Below are 20,196 nucleotides of genomic sequence, written 5' to 3'. Positions count from 1 at the left end.
TAAGGTGTTTATAGTTTGCTTGGAACCAATGGAAAACATTCACCATAAATCCAGGGACAAACATAGAGTTTTAAGATTTCAAACAACACAGAGTGTGTGTCCTTTGGTTTCACTGAATAATGTGTGAAAGGATCCATTTGTGTCGTTATTTTATTTGGTTTTACTCTAAAAAGGTGTGTTGAGTAGTAACAAAAAAACAAAGCGATTTGCAAAAATGAAAAGCTTGTTTGAGATTAAAGTGTTAGTTACACCAAAATTGAAATGTTATACATTTTCTACTCACCCTCATGTCGACTAAGGGTTCGGATTCATTTCAGAGTAATCTGTTTCTTTTTAGAATTATAGACACAAAATGTTTGTTCATTTTAATGTGGCTTAACTGTCTTCGTCTTCATCTTCTTCCAAACAAAAACAACTTAAAAACATCTAAATACCTCCGTACTTCACGTCTTTAATGTCCATCTTGTATTGAAGCCTCGATATAAGAGATATTTTGAAAATATTTTAATATTTTAAGCTTATGTGTAGCAAAACTCCTAGACCTTCAGCAAATATCTTGGGCATTTACACACTGACACTTGAATGAGCTACAACCGAGTTTAAATATAGACTTGTTTAAGTTTCTTAGCAACACTTTCTCCTGAAATATGTGTTTTTGGATGTTTTTAATTGTCTTTTCGGACGAAGATGAAAACGAAGACTATTGAGCTCCAGTCGCTACATTAAAATAAACAAACATTTTTGTCTATAACTCTAAAAAGGAACAAATTACCCTGAAAATAATGCCACATGTTAGTCAACATGAGGATGAGTAGGAAATGAGTTAAGTTTAAATTTTGGGTGAACTTTCACTTTAACTCAGGGGTCGGCTATTAAATTTACACATATAATATATATATATATATATATATATATATATATATATATATATTTATATAGTGTGACTGTTGTGAGGGGTCAAAAAAGAGGAGTGAAGAGCTAAAATATGATGGAAAAAAAAAACAAGAAAGTAAGAATAGTAAAGAAAGAAATATCAACTTGATGGAAAAGGGACCTTTACCTCTAAAATTTATGTCAATATTTTCTCAATTATTTGTAGGGGCAAGTAATTTTCCTAAAAGTTACAAAAAAAAAGTGAAAGAAAAATGAAAGAAAAAGCTGAAAGTTGTATTTAGATGTGATAAAAAAAATAAACCAAAACAAAAATTGTAAGCTGTTGAAAAAAAAAGGATATTCTACTACGACACATTTCATAAACATGTTTGCAAATAGCTTATAATATATATAAAGAGATTCCAATGAAAATATTAAGAAAACGAAGTTAATAAGATCAGGAAATTATGATTCCTGATTCAACATTTTTCTACAGCGTTAAGGGAGCGAGTTCCAGAACTCTACTGCCACCTGCTGTTCCAGTTAGCTAATTGGAATGACTAGTTTGTTATTTCACATACAAAAAGATAACCACCTACTCCATTTAAGTAAATATAATATGAGGCTAACTCAGCTGCTTGGCAGAGATCTGTGCTTTTTGGGTGAGAAGGTCTTAGTTCACTCTTGTAGTTAATGAAACCACTGTATTATTACCTCGGCTAATATAATCGTCTGCTTGTCAATGTATTAGCAAAATCACTCATTTTCTGAAAATGTTGAATGGGTCAAGAAGCAGATCGATGTACCGGGTTTTTTCTGGCTTTTTGGCGCACCCGATTTAAGGCCCAATAATCTTTTAATGGGTCTATTTTCAGATGCGTGTCCTGGGTGCTGATCGGCTCATTGAGCACTTCATATCACCTGGCCAGACACTTCGCTCCTACTTTAGGAAAATGTTGTCACAGCATGATCTGGAGCTTATAATCTATGAGTTGATATAGCGAGACAGCTCCTTCTTGTTTGGACATGAAAACAAACTGTTGTAATAGTCCAAACAAGAAGGATCTGTCTCGCCAGCAGTTGATACAGAACTCTGCAGCGAGAATTATGACCTGCTCTAGTAGAAGAACTCACATTTCTCCTTAAAACTCTTCACTGGCTGCCAGTTTCTTTTCAGGATCAATTTCAAAATTCTGGTTCTTACTTTCAGATCTATTCATGGTCAGACCTTCCATCAGTGATCTGATCCAGACTTACACCCCAGCTCGGGCTCTGAGGTCTGTGGATCAGAATCTACTGATGGTTCCTAAGCTTTGGAACGATCTTCCTCTCCCTCTGTGTTTGATGATCTACTGACTCCTTGATGAAACATCTTAAGACACTTTTATTCGTGCAGGCTTTTCCTTGATTCTCTCAGGACTCCTGTGTTTGTCTCGGTGGTGTCTTGACCTTTTAAGTATATATTTGAATGGGTATTGTTTTATTTGTTTTAGCACTTTGTGACCCTGGTCTTGAAAGGCACTCTACAAATATTACTAAATTACTTATAAAAAAAGGGTTCAAATAAAACTGAATATATGTGGAGCTATATTATTACGATAGAAATAAAGTTCCGTGTGGAAATATTTTGTTGGAAGTTTGTACTCTCTAAGGATTTACTAGCTATAATTCGTTTTTTTAGTTTTGCATTTTTCCATAATTTATTTGATGTTTTCAACTTTTTTTTTTATCATAAATTCTTCTGTTATGTTTTCTCCAAACTAAAGATCTAACCAGATAAATCCAGTTTCATCCATATTTGAATTTCGAAAAAAAAAGTTTTTAAGCATTTGAAATTTTAAAAAGCCTCGTGTCAAATTACGGTTCCAGAACTCAATCGAACAACAACAGTAGACGAGCAAGAACTGCAGCTAGTGCTGTCGCTCGTTCTGCACCACAGAGAGTAACAAACCTTCAAAGGATTCACTGATCCAGATGGTAACTTACCGAATACCGAAACCACCTCACTATGTAATGCATCAATCTTTCAACATTCTTTCCACCACTTTGGTACTAACTGTGTTTTCCAGAGTTTCAAGAATAGAATAGAATAGAAGAACTCCAAAAATGAAATATAATTTTCATATTATATTATGTCAAATTCTAAAACATGCTTCTGAACTCATTCATTAGCAAAGGGAACATATTTCCTTTCGTAACGTGGCTCACGAGGGGCTTCAAGCGTCTCACAAGGATGTCAGTGATGACACCAGGTAAGTGGAGGAGGATTGGATGATTGAAAAAAACCTGATTTACAGACGTAGATATTCATCTTCCGCTGAAAGATCATCATCTCGCTCAAGAGGCCGACTCGAACGGCACTGAAGAAAGTCGTGGTTTAGCTTCTCTTAACCTTTCAAATGGAGCTAATTGAGAGTTGCCGCGAGTCCCTTAAACTCCGGGAGACGAATCGCGGGGTCCCTCGGCTACACTGGATCAATAGAACGGACACAAACGGACTGTTCTCAAGAAGCTACAACGCAACGTTTACGCTGCATAAAACATCTGAAGTAGCCTCTTTTTTCCGCGGGTGCACTGAAGGTTATTGAGCTCTTACTCCGGGACAATATTCAGGTGAAATATCGATGCATTATTCAGTGGGCTCAGCAGGCTATTTGTTGTCACTCTGATTTTAACTTTTGATGATATAAAAGGCTCTTGCCACCAATCCACACAGCTAGTTTATTATTCACGCCTTCACAAGAGAAACAAGGCTCGCCGCGGGGGCCGAGAACACGTTCGCACATCGCTCTTTTTAATCTGCCGCGATCCCGACGGAACCAGGAGAAGCTGCTTTTCCACCGAGGAGACTTTTCTTTTTTTTTTTTCGGGCAGGATGCTCGGCTGCTCACCGGAGAGGTGGATGGAGTGGGCCGGCGAGCAGGAAATAGTCGGGACGGTTGAGGAAGGATGAGAGGGAAGGGAAGTGTTTGATGTGAGCAAATGAAAATTAACAGCTAGCAGCTGATTGTCAGATCAGAAGATGGATTTGTTCGAGTTGAGACGAGGTCAGGCTTGACTCGTTTGAAGCCGAGGAACAGATTGAAAGAAGTGCCTTTTCACATGGGAGCTTCGGTTCTGAGGGTTTGGTTTGGTGAATAAATGGACCTTGAATAGTTCATTTACCAGTGATTTAATAATTTCTAGTGATGTGTTGATGAGGCTTCATGAAACAGCTGATGAGGTATCACGATACATTTTTAAAGACCATTAGATGTCTCTGCTTTATAATCTTTGGCTTTCATCTACTACTGAGAGTGAATGAGAGTGACATCTAGTGGTCTTTCAAAATGAAGACACTGTATCATGATACCTCATCAGCTGTTTCATGAAGCCTCATCAACACATCACTAGTCATCTGGATTGATTCAGAGCTATTGCGGTGAAACCAGAACCAACCAGAACAACCAACAAGTCCCTCTTTTAACCTGCATATGATACATTTATTTTAATTTTTCCAGCTTTATATTGAAAAGAAACAACATCTAGTCATGTTTTATACTCTCACAATACGTACTGTATGAACTGCTTCAGACATAAATAACTTTACATTTTATTTTTATCGTGATAAGCCTTCCTTTTTTAGGAGATCTAAGCGTTTTCCAGTCCCCAACAGACTAGATCCACTAAAGCTTTTTTTAAGTTTAACATTTCTTTCAATTTACATTACATCATTTTAAACTGCGCTGTTGTGAAAGTGTGTTTCCCCTCTGGGGATGAATAAAGCTTTTTCTATTTTTTCTATTTCTATTTTTCTATTACAGTGGTTGAGTTCACCTTGACCCAGAGACAACACAAGGGATACCACAAACACATTTGTATTCGGGCCTTCAGGTCACCTTTACCCAGAGACGCCACACGGGATGTCCCAAACACATTTGTATTTGGGCCTTCGGGTCACCTTGACCCTGAGATAACACAAGGATTAAAGAAACAGTGTCTTTGTAAAAGCCAAAACAAAATGCCAGAACAAAATGCAGGACAGAAAAAATATTATTATTATTATTATTATTTATTTGAATTATACATATATTTGTTGCTAATTCTGTGTCTTAATTTCCATGTAATGTTGATGTTTTCCTCAAAAATTAAAAAAAATGAGTATGAATACTATACATATATACAATGTGATTTAAATTCATATTTAGTCATTTTTATACATCTCAAATAGAGCACATGACATGGACCGGACACAATGACCCGTCAACCTTAAGCAGAGCCACGTCCAGAGCTACTGAGGTGGACAAAGAAAGACGAAGTTCTAAATCTCTAGATGAACCTGATCCGTGTTCAACAAGCAGGTGTGTGGCCCCAGTTACACAACTAAACATCCAACACACTCTCTGTTTTCATTTGTTATTTGTGTTAATCCATCAGAGAGACGAACTTTTTTATTCTTCCACTTCTTAACTTTCCCCTCATGGAGAGAAAACACTTCTGAGAATAAAACGGTGAATAAAGAAAGTATAATTAACTTATCATAATGATCAAAGGGAGACGTTTTCCTATACATTTCTTTGAAGAACAGCAGTGACTCATCTCCCTTTTTGGAAGAGGAATTACATTGAACACGCTGAGATTGGTGGCGTCAGGAGGTGGACATGATACAATGCTGCCATCTTCTGCTGAGGTTTGAGGTGCCATGAAGACAGAGATGTAGTTCGGAATCATTACGTTTATCGCAAAACGATAGTAGTCTCCGAATATTATGATGGGAGAATAATATGTTTACAATAAATAAACAATACAGTTGCCTATAATAGTGGATCTCAATATCATGAAACCCGATTATTCTAGCATTTATTTACTAAATCTATATTTTCTATATCTTGAAAATGAGAAACAATTAGGTGTATATGGCATGCAGTATCATTTTATTGGTCAACCGGTATTACAGGACATTTAAAAATATATATATAAAAGAATTGAATTTATTACCTCGACTTTTTGGACTTTTTGGACTGTAAAACGAACTCAAATTAAGTCTGAATTCATTGTATTACACTTAACTTGCCAAATAAAATTAGGTGTAAAAAGGTAATAACATATGTGATATATTCAATTAAAGTTGTTTTTCAAATGTTTAGATTCTACTGCTAACATTGGACTCACACCAAAATAAAATAATAAAATAAAACGTTTTTTAGGCACCTTTTCTAACCAGTCCAAGACTTTGGCTTGAATAATTGCAGATTAATTAAAAGAATATTGTCCATTAAATTGGTTTATTATTTATTTTGTTTTTTTGTTTTTTTAAGTATTATTATTAGACTTGAACAAGATAACTGTCGATTAAAATTGTAATTAAAATTTTATTTTATAAATGAATTCTATATATGTATAGTTTTTTCTTTTATTTCGAATATAATTGTATTTATTAGAATTGAATGTGTGCAATATGAGCTTTGTTTTTTCGTTAATGTTTGAACTTGGCAATTTTTTTTTTATTAAATCAATTTTGGCTCACGACTATGTGCAAGTTTTTATTAAAGTTTTAAACTCTTAAAACTTTAATAAACGTTTAAAACCACTAAACTAAATAATTAAAAAAAAAAAAAAATGTATTTTTATTCAAAAAGCACCCAGAGAGCGCCACAGTGTGGGCAAAACTCTTCACAACAGGGGTCCGGATTTGGAGTACCGTTTCGATTCCAGGCCCAGCCAACCTTTCTGTGTGGAGTTTGTATGTTCTCCTCATGTTGTGTGGGTTTACTCTGGGCACTCCGGTTTCCTCCCACAGTCCAAAAACATACCAAGGTTGATTGATAACTTTGGGAAATTGTCTGTATGTATGACAGTGTGTGTGAATAGTTGTCTGTCTTTGTGTGCCCTGCGACAGACTGGCGTCCTGTCCAGGGTGTCCCCTGCCTCTTGCCCTATGATACTGGGATAGGCTCCAGTCTCCCTGCAACCCCGGTAAGGGATAAAGCAGTAGACAATGAATGAATTAAGTTTAGATGAAACATAAATGGACAACAATAAAAGCTTAAAATAAAAGAAAAAGCATTAAATTCAGTTTAAACCACTTAACAAAAAATTAAGAAACAAAATATTAAATGAAATTTGGATCAAAGACAGAAGAAAGACCCCTAATCCGACATCCAAGTCTCGACAATCATTTACTTCTGGTGCGATCGCTTGTAGATGGAACTCAGCAAAACAACCAGCACCTGTTTCTTGATATCTTTCTTTATATGTCATCGACTTTTCCTGAAGCTCTTATTGAAATCCTTTACTTAGTTGTTGGCAAACAGACAGATCTACACCAGATGAAGCATAATCTCCTTGGCGGAGGTAGCTAAAGAGTTGGATTGGAGCGTTTCTAACACCTGAGGAAATGTCTTTGCTCACCCCCACTTATCTCCGTGTTGGACACAAACTGGGCGCGTTGGATTTCGCTCTTGTTGCTGGAACTGATGTAGAATTTGTCGCAGACGGCAGCCGCACAATCAGCGACCTAATAGACCGTGAAATCACTTGCCGCCGTCTGAAGTCGGAAACCTGTTGCTCGGGCGACACTCCATCCAAGCCACCGGACTCCTTTGGGTCATAAACGGGGCGTACACTATTAACAAGCCGTTGCAGTCCAGCCACATCTTTAAGTATAAAAGACTCGCGCTGTCACCTTTTTCTCTGGCCCCGCCGTGAAGCCATTTCCTGAGAGTCAAGTGTAAATGTTCACCTGAGTGAGAGCTCATCGATCGCTTAGCTTTGTTTAAATTGGTCGTTTGTTTGTGTGTTCCGCTATTTGCTCTTCCTGTGTTTTACTGCGCGATTCCCTGGAAACATGGATCCCTGACAACTGACGGACGTGTCCGATAAATGAACTCAACACGCAGCAAATGAATAAATCAATGAGCGACTCTCGCAGACTGTTGTTGTGGAGAAAAGTCAATAATCTGTCCCAGTGAAAAGCCCAAGTGCTCGTGCTATTTAAGAAACAGTCTGAGACCTTGTTGCGCTGTGGTGTTCATCTATTAAAGATATTTTCTTTTTAATAATAATAATTACGAATCTTTTAAGTTTAACTTTTTAAGATGTCTGAACAGGGTACATAACTTGGTTTGGTCAAGTAGAAAACTGCAAACTAAAGGTTTGAGTGGTAACATGTTGGGTATAATGGTTACTAGAGACTAAAGATGAGTTGATGAGGCTTCATGAAACAGTTGATGAGGTATCATGATACAGTGTCTTCATTAAAAAAAAAGCCACTGGATGTCACTCTCAGTTTAAAAATGATGCTAATATTAGTAGATCGTAGCCAAATATTGTAGTGAGTTCCATTTAGTCGCCTTTAAAATGAGAGTGCCATCTAATGGTCTTTTAAAATAAAGACACTGTATCATGATACCTCATCAACTCTTTCATGAAGCCTCATCAACAAGCAGTGAGTGATTATCAATCCTCACATTTTTCAGAGATTTCTAGTCTAGTATCAAATCTCTCCTACTCAGACTCTATGCTTCATTCCAGGATAAAAAATGAAGAGTATTTTGGCTGATCTGTCGAGTGGACCTATGCCTGGTTTGCCCGCTAATAAAAGTTGCAATGGTGTATTGTATGGTTTAAAGCAGGGCTGTCTAAACTTGTTTTGAAAAGGGCCACATTTGATAACATGAACAGTAACATCAGTTAAGTCATTAATAAGTTTGACAAAAAAATGCTTCACGTAGAGATGGATTTTTTTTTCTCAAGGAATTAGCTTCGACATTTTGCAGCTCGACCGTCTAATACAGGACCATGATCTTCCAGACATTTTTTATGAGATGAAGAAGAACACTAATCATTGACTTTGCCTATATCGGCTGTCAGTGTCACTGTACAGTTGTGAGTTTGTGTCGAGTAACGTAAAGAAATAGTTTGTCCTTGCAAAACTTGGAAGCTCCCAGTATACAACACGGTAAATAATTGTGTCATGTTTACAACCTAGGAGACAAATCCTGATGTTTATAGTAAATATACACAAAAACTCAATCATTTGTTTCTCTTTTCTTTTATAAAACTGATTCTTTGAGATTAGAAAATACATTATATTCTTGGCTATATTAATAAACTACACTTTTCCAACACCTATATTCAGTATTCGTCTTTTGTCCAAAGCGGTTTGCTATAAAAAAAAAAACATGGCAATTCCAGACATTTTTTCCACACGTTTTTGCGCAGATTTCTATGAACATATACTCACACCTTTTCATCCCAACCACAGCCCACTAACTGGAGCAGATACTGGTCAGATCTAGCTACATCTGGGTCATTACTGGGCCTGGGAAGTTCCCAAAAGTAATGTTAGAGCTGAGCCAGAAGATGAGAAGAATACATTTAAAGATGACAGATGATGTAGACCAGACACAGAAGGAAGATCAGAATGATGTAAAAAGTTTATTATAAAAGTGTTGCTAAGCTCAAACACAGTGACGCAGCATGCTAAAGCTAGCTTGAATAGAGGCCATATTTGTGAGGAGTAAGATCCAACTTCGTTCTGAATTACACAAAAAAAATACAAAAGGAGAACAAAGTATTTAAACAAAAGTAGTAAAGTCACAGGACTGGAGCTACATCGACGATGGCGAGACCACAATCAATTATTTCGAGACTTTATCGACGGTGCACACATTGGGCCGAGAGGTTTCACTCCAACTCATAAACGTGACCTACGACCTGCTGGACACAGAGCCAAAGAAGCATTTTAGCACCATGGAAAAAAATAAAACATTATTGTTTTGTCGCAGGTGTAGGACACAACTGTTAGCTTTTCCGAACAAGTACGCAATCAAATCACTACCAATAAATGTTCTTACAGTATCGCAATATATCGTATTGTTACTCCTGTATCGGGATATGCATGGTATCCCCAGATTCTTGACCATACACACAACAAGTGGGAGTTACCTTGTTGTTGTCCTTCTCATGGGCTGGGTCAGCAGGACCCCCGGTGAGATTGGAGGTCAGGACATCGTCTACCTTTGTTCGTTTCCCTGAGCGAGGGAAGCATACAGGTTAACCCTTGTGTGTTGTCACAGGTCAAGGTAACCCGGTGTCCTGAAAACAAATGTGTTTTGGGTATCCCTTGTGTGGTCTCTGGGTCAAGGTGAACGACCTTCATAACTGCATAGGCTTTTCTGGAAGCCAGGGAGACAACACAAGAGACACACACATATTTGTTTTCAGGGGTAACACAGGGGTTAAGGTCATTTACTGGATGTCCAGACTAGACTTTTCCAAACCTTTCGATCCTCTCCATTTAGCCAGTGAAACCACGAGGACCAGCAGAGTCAGAGCAGCTGCTTTAGCAGCAGCGTACACCCACCACCCGCCTGGAAGTCAGACAACCAGCTTCAAGGTCTCAACACACTCTTTGGTTATGTTCAAACTGCAGCCTGAAGTGAGCCTTACACCGGTATCTGATCTATTGGTGAATTTCTGACCGAGACGGATCCAAGTAAAATTGGAATTTTGGGTGAACTACCGCTTTTAGCTCTGCAGTTTGAACATAGCCTTTGAATTTGCTTCTATTACAACGACCAATGTTTCGACGCATCACAAAGTTTCTTACCTCCTGATGGGTTCGTGGCAGGTGCTATGGTTGTTGTTGCAGTAACAACAGGGAAAGAAGTCCAAAGATTAAGAGTAAGTAAGTAAGTAAGTTATATTTATTTATATAGCGCTTTTCGAGACCAGGGTCACAAAGCGCTTTAACAATCAAAACAATACTCAAAACAGTACATACTTCAAAGATCAAGACAACACCGAGAACAACACAGGAGTTCGAGAAATTCAAGGAAAAGCCTGAACAAATAGAAACGTCTTAAGATGTTTCTTAAAGGAGTCAGTAGACTCCATCAAGCGCAAAGAGAGAGCGCAAGAGGTGTGTATCCACCGTCTCCATGAACATCTGGACTCATGCACACACTGACTCACAAACGACTTAAATGACACAAGAAAGACTCACCTGCTGGTCTGAAATGGAACTTGTGAGTGTTGTTGTCTTCCGAGACTTCACAGGTGGCCCTTGCTTTGTTAAGGTTGGAAGATGAAGAAAAGTGAGCAACAGCTGGTTCGCAGTAGTTCTTCGACGTGGTCTTCTCTTCTTTGGGTTTTTCTTGACCATCAAAAAGCCACTGGACCTTCTTAGGAATGACACAAGGTGTGAAGATCTCACAAGTCAAAGTCACATTGCTTCGATTCTCCACACGAGTCACTGAACAAGACACAGAGAGAAGAGAACCAACAGTGAAAAGACAGTTTCCAGGCGATGTGTGTGTGCTGAGAACCAGCAGTGGCCCAGAGACTGAGCAGGTGAAGCAGCAACGTGAAGGAGGAGAAACAAAAAATGTGATGGACACTCACAGCGGACCACGATTAAAGATCTTTCATTGTCTTTAGAATATGATTCCTTTCCATTTTCCAGTTCACAGAAGTAACGTCCATTATCTTCAGTCTTCACCTCCTTGATGACCAGAGAGCAGTCTGGTTCTAAACTCAGTCGCTTCACATCGACGTCGTTCTTAAATTCTGTATCCTTGAACAAAACTTTGTATCCTTCATCTATATTTTCAAAGCGTGTCCATCTGATTCCATCACAGGACAGCTGGTCTGGTGTCTTGGAGGCACATGAGAGAGTGACATCGTCTCCCTCCAGAACGAAGACAGAAATTCTCCCATTTGCTGCTGTGAAGACACCAGTCCATCATCCATGAACATTTCCAAACAGGTGTTGGACGCTCTTACCTGCGCAGGTCAGCAGAATCAGCAGAAGAATAAAGAGTTTGTCTGACATTGTTCTCAAGCGTCTTTCTCTTGTGAAGAAATGACTCATGAGAAAAGTTTCCCATGTGATGTAATGTTATTCTATGATTTTAAAATGAGGAAGTGAGCAAATACTTCTTCTTCCTGTGTCGTTTTCTTTAACCAATGAGCAGCAACTATCACCACCATGACAGGCGGTTTGACAAACAAACTGGGTCTAAAAGAGTGAGAACTGATACTGGTTATTATTTATACCCAACATGCCGTTTCCACATTTTAAACCAGAATGTTGGACTAAAATGACTCGTAAAGAGTAATTTTATGGCAACCTGAAAAATTTCCAAATAGGAGAATGATACACAATCTGGGAAATCACCTAGAAGAATATTCCGTCTCAAAGTATACATACTTTCTAGGGAAAGGTTCTACTGCTCTGTATCCAAGATTGACTATTTGCCTTTTAGATTTAACCAATAGTAATGCTTGGCAAGAGGGCTACGAACTTTTCTTAGAACCTGGAAAAATTTGGTAATTTGGGGATTCTACTACATGGTGTTATGCCTTTCACCGAGCTTCGCTGTTCCTTAATCCTTGATGGCCAAAGGCAGAGCTCGGTTAAAATTATTGCACCATTCATACAACCTGGATTATATTAGATTTTTCCGCATGTCCGTTTATTGGAGAAAAAAAAAAAACGTGAGTCAAGTTGGTTTGTTCTGTGCATCGTAAAATTGTTTGCCCCTGCTAAACGGTGGATGATCCCAGAACATCACGGGGCAAATAATTGTTTCATGTTTTAGCTCACTGTACATAGAAGACAAAATATCCTGATGTGAAAAGGTAAATATCATATTTTGATAAAATTACTTATATTTTACAGTTGTTGTTTTTTTTACTTTTTGACACACATTTCAATAAAACACTCTAAAAACGAAATGTAATTTTATTTTTGATCAAGTTAACGTTTTCGTCCAGTAATTTGATGAGAGTGCAAGCTAGAACGTGTCAAAAGATTGTTCACTTGGAAGAAATCTGCAGGTAAAACACGCCATTGCAGGGGAAAAGTTGTCATTGGAGAGTTTAGAGGTTATGTAAAAAATGTTTACAGATTATGAAGCACGACTATTGAAAGAAAAAGAAATTCAGAAATCTGTGGCAGTGAGTGTTACAGCCGACATGTTATCCTCTTTAAACATGTCACTACATTAATAAAAACATGCAGTTGCTAAACTTTCCTCAAAGTCAAACATTTAATCGTTAAAAGGCATTTTCACGAATGTGTTACATATTTCAGTTTCGGCACCACAGCAGAGAGAAGCTTGCTCAAAGTGCAGCAACAGATGGATGGCCACTCCTTAAGTGAGCTAATGAGGTGCCCACATGTTGGTACGGCACATATCTGATGCTAGCAAGGATAGATGATGATGTCGAACCACTTCAGCCTCATTTACAGACACGACTTTGAGGCTTTTTTGTTTGTTTGTTTTTTTACACTCACACTGTCTTGCCTGCAATTGTCAATGTTCTTCAAATACTCAGCTGGTACCAGTGATGAGAAACAACAACATCAAAACACATTTCTTATGGCGGAAGGAAGACCGAGAGAATTAACGTGCATTGTTAAGAAATTGCAGAGAAACTACTATGGAAAGTTCAAGCACCTAGAAAAAAAGAAGAGTATGGACGATCTGACGCACAATGGTGGAATTGAGAAGCTTAAGCAGGTGACAGGATTAGTTCCAGCTGTTTGTCACTAGCAAAGAAGTAAATATAAAAAAAAGCACATGGATAAAACATATTACAACCCTATGGTGTGGCAAGAAGGCTGTATATGAATCTCAGAGATACAGTTGGTAATCACCACCTTTATAATAATGTATTCGTTGTCTAACGTTAAAATACTTGTTTTTCCACAGACAAGCAACATTTTCCTGGTATTGTCGTTTTTTTTTAACTACTTGCACTTCTTTTATTTTATTGAGGCCATTTCTGGGAAACTTGCAGGCTGAATTCAGAATTTCTGAGGGCTGGACGTCAAAGACAACATTATAACTCACATACACATGAACAGATACATTCAATGTTATCATGCAAACCTTGGCTCTGGAATTTGAATCCCTTCAATCTAGATTCAGTTTGGGTTTTTTTCTTTTAAGCTTCCAGTTGCCTTTTTCGTTCTAAACAATTGATAGCACTGCAGTTACTTTAACCCCTCGATGTTATCCGTTTCTCTTCTCTTCTAATTGATGTTAGTTGTTGTTTTATGCCGTTTAACCCAACTTGGTGTGTATTCCAAGTATTAACTTCTAGTCATTGTATGTGTCACTATTGTACATATTTACATTATCAAAAAAAGGCTCTTCATCTTCCAGATTATGAAGTTCTTAAACAGCAATGACATCGTAAATTCAATACAATTTAAGCAGCAGAGGTCGCTGTGGGACTTTCTCCACCTCAATGTCCTGCAGATCACCGGATAGAAACAACTCACGGTAAAATACAAATGGTTCACAGCAGTTGAAGGGGTATCACTACACTAACACTACCATTTTATAACTTGATAAACACTTTCAAGTCCATTAAATTATCTTTAAAACTCAACTTTTGACATCACAATATTTAAAGGAAAACTCTTTATTCTTGTCACACAAAAACTAGATAGATTTGGTTTAAAGGAACTGACACTCAAACGCATTATTAAACAAGCTGATTGAAAACCCTCGGAAATTGTCCATAGGTATGAGAGTGTGTGTGAGTGGTTGTCTGTCAGACTAGCGTCCTGTCCAGGGTGTCCCCCGCCTCTCGCCCTATGATACCTCGACCACGGTAAGGGATAAAGTGGTAGCAAAATAAATAGATTAATGATTTTATTTGCTTTACACTTTCAACATAACCTTAACTGGGACTGCCACCAGAGGGCAGTGAACTCAACACGCAGCAAATGAATAAATCATCGCAGACTGTTGTTGTGGAGAAAAGTCAATAATCTGTCCCAGTGAAAATCCCAACTACTCGTGCTATTTAAGAAACAGTCTGACACCTTGTTGCGCTGTGGTGTTCATCTATAAAAGGTATTTTCTTTTTAATAATTAATTACACATTTTTTAAGTTTAACTTTTAAGATTCTGAACAAGGACATATACTTGGTTTGGTCAAGTAGAGAACTGCAAACTAAAGGTTTGAGTGGTAACATGTTGGGTATAATGGTTACTAGAGACTAAAGATGAGTTGATGAGGCTTCATGAAACAGTTGATGAGGTATCATGATACAGTGTCTTCATTAAGAAAAGCCACTAGATGTCACTCTTAAAGATGATGCTAATATTAGTAGATCGTAGCCAAATATTGTAGTGAGTTCCATTTAGTCGCCTTTAAAATGAGAGTGCCATCTAATGGTCTTTTAAAATAAAGACCCTGTATCATGATACCTCATCAACTGTTTCATGAAGCCTCATCAACTAGCAGAGAGGGATTATCAATCCTCACATTTTATGAGGTTTCTAGTCTAGTCGTTTCTAGAGTATTTTGGCTGATCTGTAGAGTGGACCTATGCCTGGTTCACCCGCTGTTAAAAGTTGCAGTGGTGTATTGTATGGTTTAAAGCAGGGCTGTCTAAACTTGTTTTAAAAAGGGCCACATTTGATAACATGAACAGTAACATTAGTTAAGTCATTAAGAAGTTAGACAAAAAAATGTCAAGGAATTAGCTTCGACATTTTGCAGCTCGACCTTCTAATACAGAGCTTCCATGATCTTCCAGACATTTTTTTTAAAGATGAAGAACACTAATCATTGACTTTGCCTATATCTGCTGTCAGTGTCACTGTACAGTTGTGAGTTTGTGTCGAGTAACGTAAAGAAATAGTTTGTCCATGCAAAACTTGGAAGCTCCCAGTATATAACACGGTAAATAATTGTGTCATGTTTACAACCTAGGAGACAAATCCTGATGTTTATAGTAAATATACACAAAAACTGAATCATCTCTTTTTTTTTAAAAACTGATTCTTTGAGATTAGAAAATACATTAGATTCTTGGCTATATGAATAAACTACACTTTACCAACACTTATATTCAGTATTCGTCTTTTTGTCCAAAGCGATTTTCCATAAAAACATGTCAAATCCAGACATGTTTTTGCTCAGATTTCTATAATCATGTACTCACACCACTTCATCCCAACCAGAGCCCACCAATGGGAGCAGATGCTGGTCAGATCAAGCTACATCTGGGTCATTACTGGGCCTGGGAAGTTCCCAAAAATAATGTCAGAGCTGAGCCAGAAGATGAAAAGAATACATTTAAAGATGACAGATGAGGTAGACAAGACACAGAAGGAAGATCAGAATGGTGTAAAAAGTTTATTATAAAAGTGTTGCTAAGCTCAAACACAGTGACGCAGCATGCTAAAGCTAGCTTGAATAGAGGCCGTATTTGTTAGGAGTAAGATCCAACTTCATTCTGAATTATACAAAAAAATCCAAAGAGAACAAAGTAAACCAGATATTAACAAAAAACTAAAATAGTGAAGTTACAGGACTGGAGCTACATCGATGATGGCGAGACCACATAAATTATTGCGAGACTTTATCGACGGTCGCATAGATGGTGCACACATTGGGCCGAGAGGTTTCACTCCTCACCTCATCATAAACGTGACCTTCGACCTGTTGGACACAGAGCCAAAGAAACATTTTGGTACCATGCTAAAAAAACAAAACATTATTGTTTTGTCGCAGGAGTAGGACGCCACTGTTAGCTTTCCGAACAAGTACGCAACAACAAATCACTACCTATAAATGTTCTTACATTATCGCAATATATCGTATTTTTACTCCTGTATCTGGATATGCATGGTATCCCCAGATTCTTGACCATACACACCACTTAGTGGGAGTTACCTTGTTGCTGTCCTTCTTATAGAACACAGAGGTGTAGCCGGGTTCGTGTCCAGGATCGTCCTGAGTTAGACAACATCATCATGACACGCCTGTCAAGTACCCAGAGAGGAACGCAGCAGCACCATGTGTCTTTTTTTACAGGGTCAAATCATTCATGGTGTTGACTTACCGGGTTGTGATCCGCCTGGGCTGGGTCAGCAGGACCCGCGGTGAGATTGGAGGTCAGGACGTCGTCTACCTTTGTTCGTTTCCCTGAGCGAGGGAACCATACAGGTTAACCCTTGTGTGTTGTCACTGGGTCAAGGTAACCCGGTGACCTGAAAACAAATCTGTTTGTGGTATCCCTTGTGTCGTCTCTGGGTCAAGGTGAACGACCTTCATAACTGCATAGGCTTTTCAGGAAGCCAGGGAGGTCGTTGACCCAAAGACAACACAAGAGACACACACATATTTGTTTTCAGGGGTAACACAGGGGTTAAGGTCATTTACTGGATGTCCAGACTAGACTTTTCCAAACCTTTCGATCGTCTCCATTTAGCCAGTGAAACCACGAGGACCAGCAGAGTCAGAGGAGCTGCTGCAGCAGCAGCGTACACCCACCACCCGCCTGGAAGTCAGACAACCAGCTTCAAGGTCTCAACACACTCTTTGGTTATGTTCAAACTGCAGCCTGAAGTGAGCCTTACACCGGTATCTGATCTATTGGTGAATGTCTGACCGAAACAGATCCAAGTAAAATTGGAATTTTGGGTGAACTACCACTTTTAGCTCTGCAGTTTGAACATAGCCTTTGAATTTGCTTCTATTACAACGACCAATGTTTCGACGCATCACAAAGTTTCTTACCTGCTGATTTGTTCGTAGAAGGTGCTATGGTTGTTGTTGCAGTAACAACAGGGAAAGAAGTCCAAAGATTAAGAGGTGTGTATCGACCGTCTCCATGAACATCTGGACTCATGCACACACTGACTCACAAACGACTTAAATGACACAAGGACGACTCACCTGCTGGTCTGAAATGGAACTTGTGAGTGTTGTTGCCTTCCGAGACTTCACAGCTGGCCCTTGCTTTGTTAAGGTTGGAAGATGAAGGAAAGTGAGCAACAGCTGGTTTGCAGTTGGTCGACGTGGTCTTCTCTTCTTGACCATCGAAAAGCCACTCGACCTTCTTAGGACTGATACAAGGTGTGAAGATCTCACAAGTCAAAGTCACATTGCTTCGATTCTCCACACGAGTCACTGAACAAGACACAGAGAGAAGAGAACAGACAGTAAAAGGAAAGTTTCCAGGCGGTGTGTGTGTGCTGAGAGCCAGTAGTGGCCCAGAGACTGAGCAGGTGAAGCAGCAACGTGAAGGAGGAGAAACAAGAAATGTGATGGACACTCACAGCGGACCACGATTAAAGATCTTTCATTGTCTTTAGAATATGATTCCTTTTCATTTTCCAGTTCACAGAAGTAACGTCCATTATCTTCAGTCTTCGCCTCCTTGATGACCAGAGAGCAGTCTGGTTCTAAACTCAGTCGCTTCACATCAACGTCGTTCTTAAATTCTGTACCGTTGACCAAAACTTTGGGTCCTTCATCTATATTTTCATAGCATGTCCATCTGATTCCATCACAGGACAGCTGGTCTGGTGTCTTGGAGGCACATGAGAGAGTGACATTGTCTCCCTCCAGAACGAAGACAGAAATTCTCCCATTTGCTGCTGTGAAGACACCAGTCCATCATCCATGAACATTTCCAAACAGGTGTTGGACGCTCTTACCTGCGCAGGTCAGCAGAATCAGCAGAAGAATAAAGAGTTTGTCCGACATTGTTCTCAAGCGTCTTTTCAATAGTCTCTTGTGAAGAAATGACTCATGAGAAAAGTTTCCCATGTGATGTAATTTTATTCTATGATTTTAAAATGAGGAAGTGAGCAAAGACTTCTTCTTCCTGTGTCGTCTTCTTTAACCAATGAGCAGCAACTATCACCACCATGACAGGCGGTTTGACAAACAAACTGGGTCTTAAAATGGTGAGAACTGATACTGGTTATATTTATACCCAACATGCTGTTTTCACATTTTAAACCAGAATGTTGGACTAAAATGACTCGTAAAGAGTAATGGAACAATTTCAAAATAGGAGAATGATACACAATCTGGGAAATCACAATATTCAGTCTTAAAGTATACATACTTTCTAGGGAAAGCATCTCCTGCCCTTGAAGAATTTTTTCATGATTTAGCTCACTGTACATAGAAGACAAAATGTCCTGATGTGAAAAGGTAAATATCATATTTTGATAAAAGTACTTATATTTAACTGTTTGGTTTTTTTTGGCACACATTTCAATAAAATACTCGAAAAACTAAATGTAATTTTATTTTTGATCAAGGTAACCTTTTCGTAAAGTAGAGTGCAAGCTGGAACGTGTGAAGAGATTGTTCACTTGGAAGAAATCTGCAGGTAAAACACGCCATTGCAGGGGAAAAGTTATCATTGGAGAGTTTAGACGTTATGTGAAAAATGTTTACAGATTATTAAGCATGGCTAGTGAAAGAAAAAGAAGTTCAGAAAGCTGTGGCAGTGAGTGTTACAGCCGACATGTTATCCTCTTTAAACATGTCATTACATTAATAAAAACATGCAGTTGCAACCCTTTCCTCAAAGTCAAACGTTTAATTATTAAAAGGCATTTTCACGAATGTGTTACATATTTCAGTTTCAGCACCACAGCAGAGAGAAGCTTGCTCAAAGTGCAGCAACAGATGGACGGCCACTCCTGAAGCGAACTAATGAGGTGCCCACATGTTGGTACGTCACATATCTGATGCTAGCAAGGATAGATGATGAGGTCGAACCAGTGTCGGCATCTCTAGTCTCATTTACAGAGACGACTGTGAGAAATATATATTTATTTTTTTTACACTCGTGTCATTGCCTGCAATTTTTTTCAAAAATCCAGCAGGTACCAGTGATGAGTAACAACAACATAAACCCAGCGATCAAAACATGTTTCTTATGGCAGAAGGAACACCGAAGGGAATTAACGTGCATTGAGGTTAAGAAATTGCAGAGAAACTACTACTAAGCACCTAGATATGATAGTAAATACTAGAACGATCTGACGCACAATGGTGGAATTGAGAAGCTTTTGAGCAGGTGACAGGATTAGTTCCAGCTGTTTGTCACTAGCACAGAAGTAAAAATAAAATAAAAAAATCACATGGATAAAACATATTACAACCATATGGTGTGGCAAGAAGGCTGTATATGAATCTCAGAGATACAGTTGGTAATCACCACCTTTATAATAATGTATTCGTTTTCTAACCTTAACGTTAAAGTACTTATTTTTCTACAGACAAGCAACATGTTCCTGGTATTGCCTGCTTCTTTTATTTTATTGAGGCCATTTCCGGGAAACTTGCAGGCTGAATTCAGAATTTCTGAAGGCTGGATGTCAAAGACAACATTATAATTTACGTATACATGGCCAGATACATTCAATATTATCATGCAAACCTTGGCTCTGGAATTTTAATCCCTTCAATCTAGATTCAGTTTGGGTTTTTTTAAGCTTCCAGTGGCACATATCGTTCTAAACAATTGATAGCACTGCAGTTACTTTAACCCCTCGATGTTAT

General features: G+C 38.4%; 2 protein-coding genes across 4 annotated transcripts; both read right to left on the bottom strand.

The window, feature by feature from the left end:
* Positions 1-9,284: 9,284 nt before the first annotated feature.
* On the bottom strand, positions 9,285-12,533 carry LOC148083316 (uncharacterized). Of its 3 annotated transcripts, none has more exons than XM_087786491.1 (7): positions 11,641-12,533; positions 11,260-11,577; positions 10,862-11,110; positions 10,466-10,489; positions 10,137-10,226; positions 9,802-9,887; positions 9,285-9,573 (listed from the first exon to the last, which is right to left on the bottom strand). In XM_087786491.1, exons 1-7 carry the CDS (start codon positions 11,726-11,728, stop codon positions 9,541-9,543), a joined length of 888 nt encoding a protein of 295 aa, XP_087642617.1. In that variant the 5' UTR covers positions 11,729-12,533; the 3' UTR covers positions 9,285-9,540. The 3 variants fall into 3 exon arrangements, with proteins under 3 accessions (XP_087642617.1, XP_087642616.1, XP_087642615.1); XM_087786490.1 differs by having other exon boundaries at positions 9,285-9,570; positions 11,260-11,580; positions 11,641-12,532; XM_087786489.1 differs by having other exon boundaries at positions 11,260-11,580; positions 11,641-12,531.
* Positions 12,534-16,007: 3,474 nt separating this feature from the next.
* Positions 16,008-18,432, bottom strand: LOC148083315 (uncharacterized). The gene is made up of 8 exons (XM_087786488.1): positions 18,330-18,432; positions 17,949-18,266; positions 17,566-17,799; positions 17,407-17,508; positions 17,078-17,167; positions 16,730-16,812; positions 16,561-16,620; positions 16,008-16,326 (listed from the first exon to the last, which is right to left on the bottom strand). Exons 1-8 carry the CDS (start codon positions 18,376-18,378, stop codon positions 16,234-16,236), a joined length of 1,029 nt encoding a protein of 342 aa, XP_087642614.1. The 5' UTR covers positions 18,379-18,432; the 3' UTR covers positions 16,008-16,233.
* Between the last annotated feature and the right edge of the window lie 1,764 nt (positions 18,433-20,196).

The sequence above is a fragment of the Callionymus lyra genome, chromosome 3 (assembly GCF_982586985.1).
Source record: "Callionymus lyra chromosome 3, fCalLyr1.hap1.1, whole genome shotgun sequence".
Taxonomy (NCBI): domain Eukaryota; kingdom Metazoa; phylum Chordata; class Actinopteri; order Syngnathiformes; family Callionymidae; genus Callionymus; species Callionymus lyra.
Note: the sequence above shows the minus strand (reverse complement) of the source record. Positions and strands in the feature narration are given on the sequence as shown.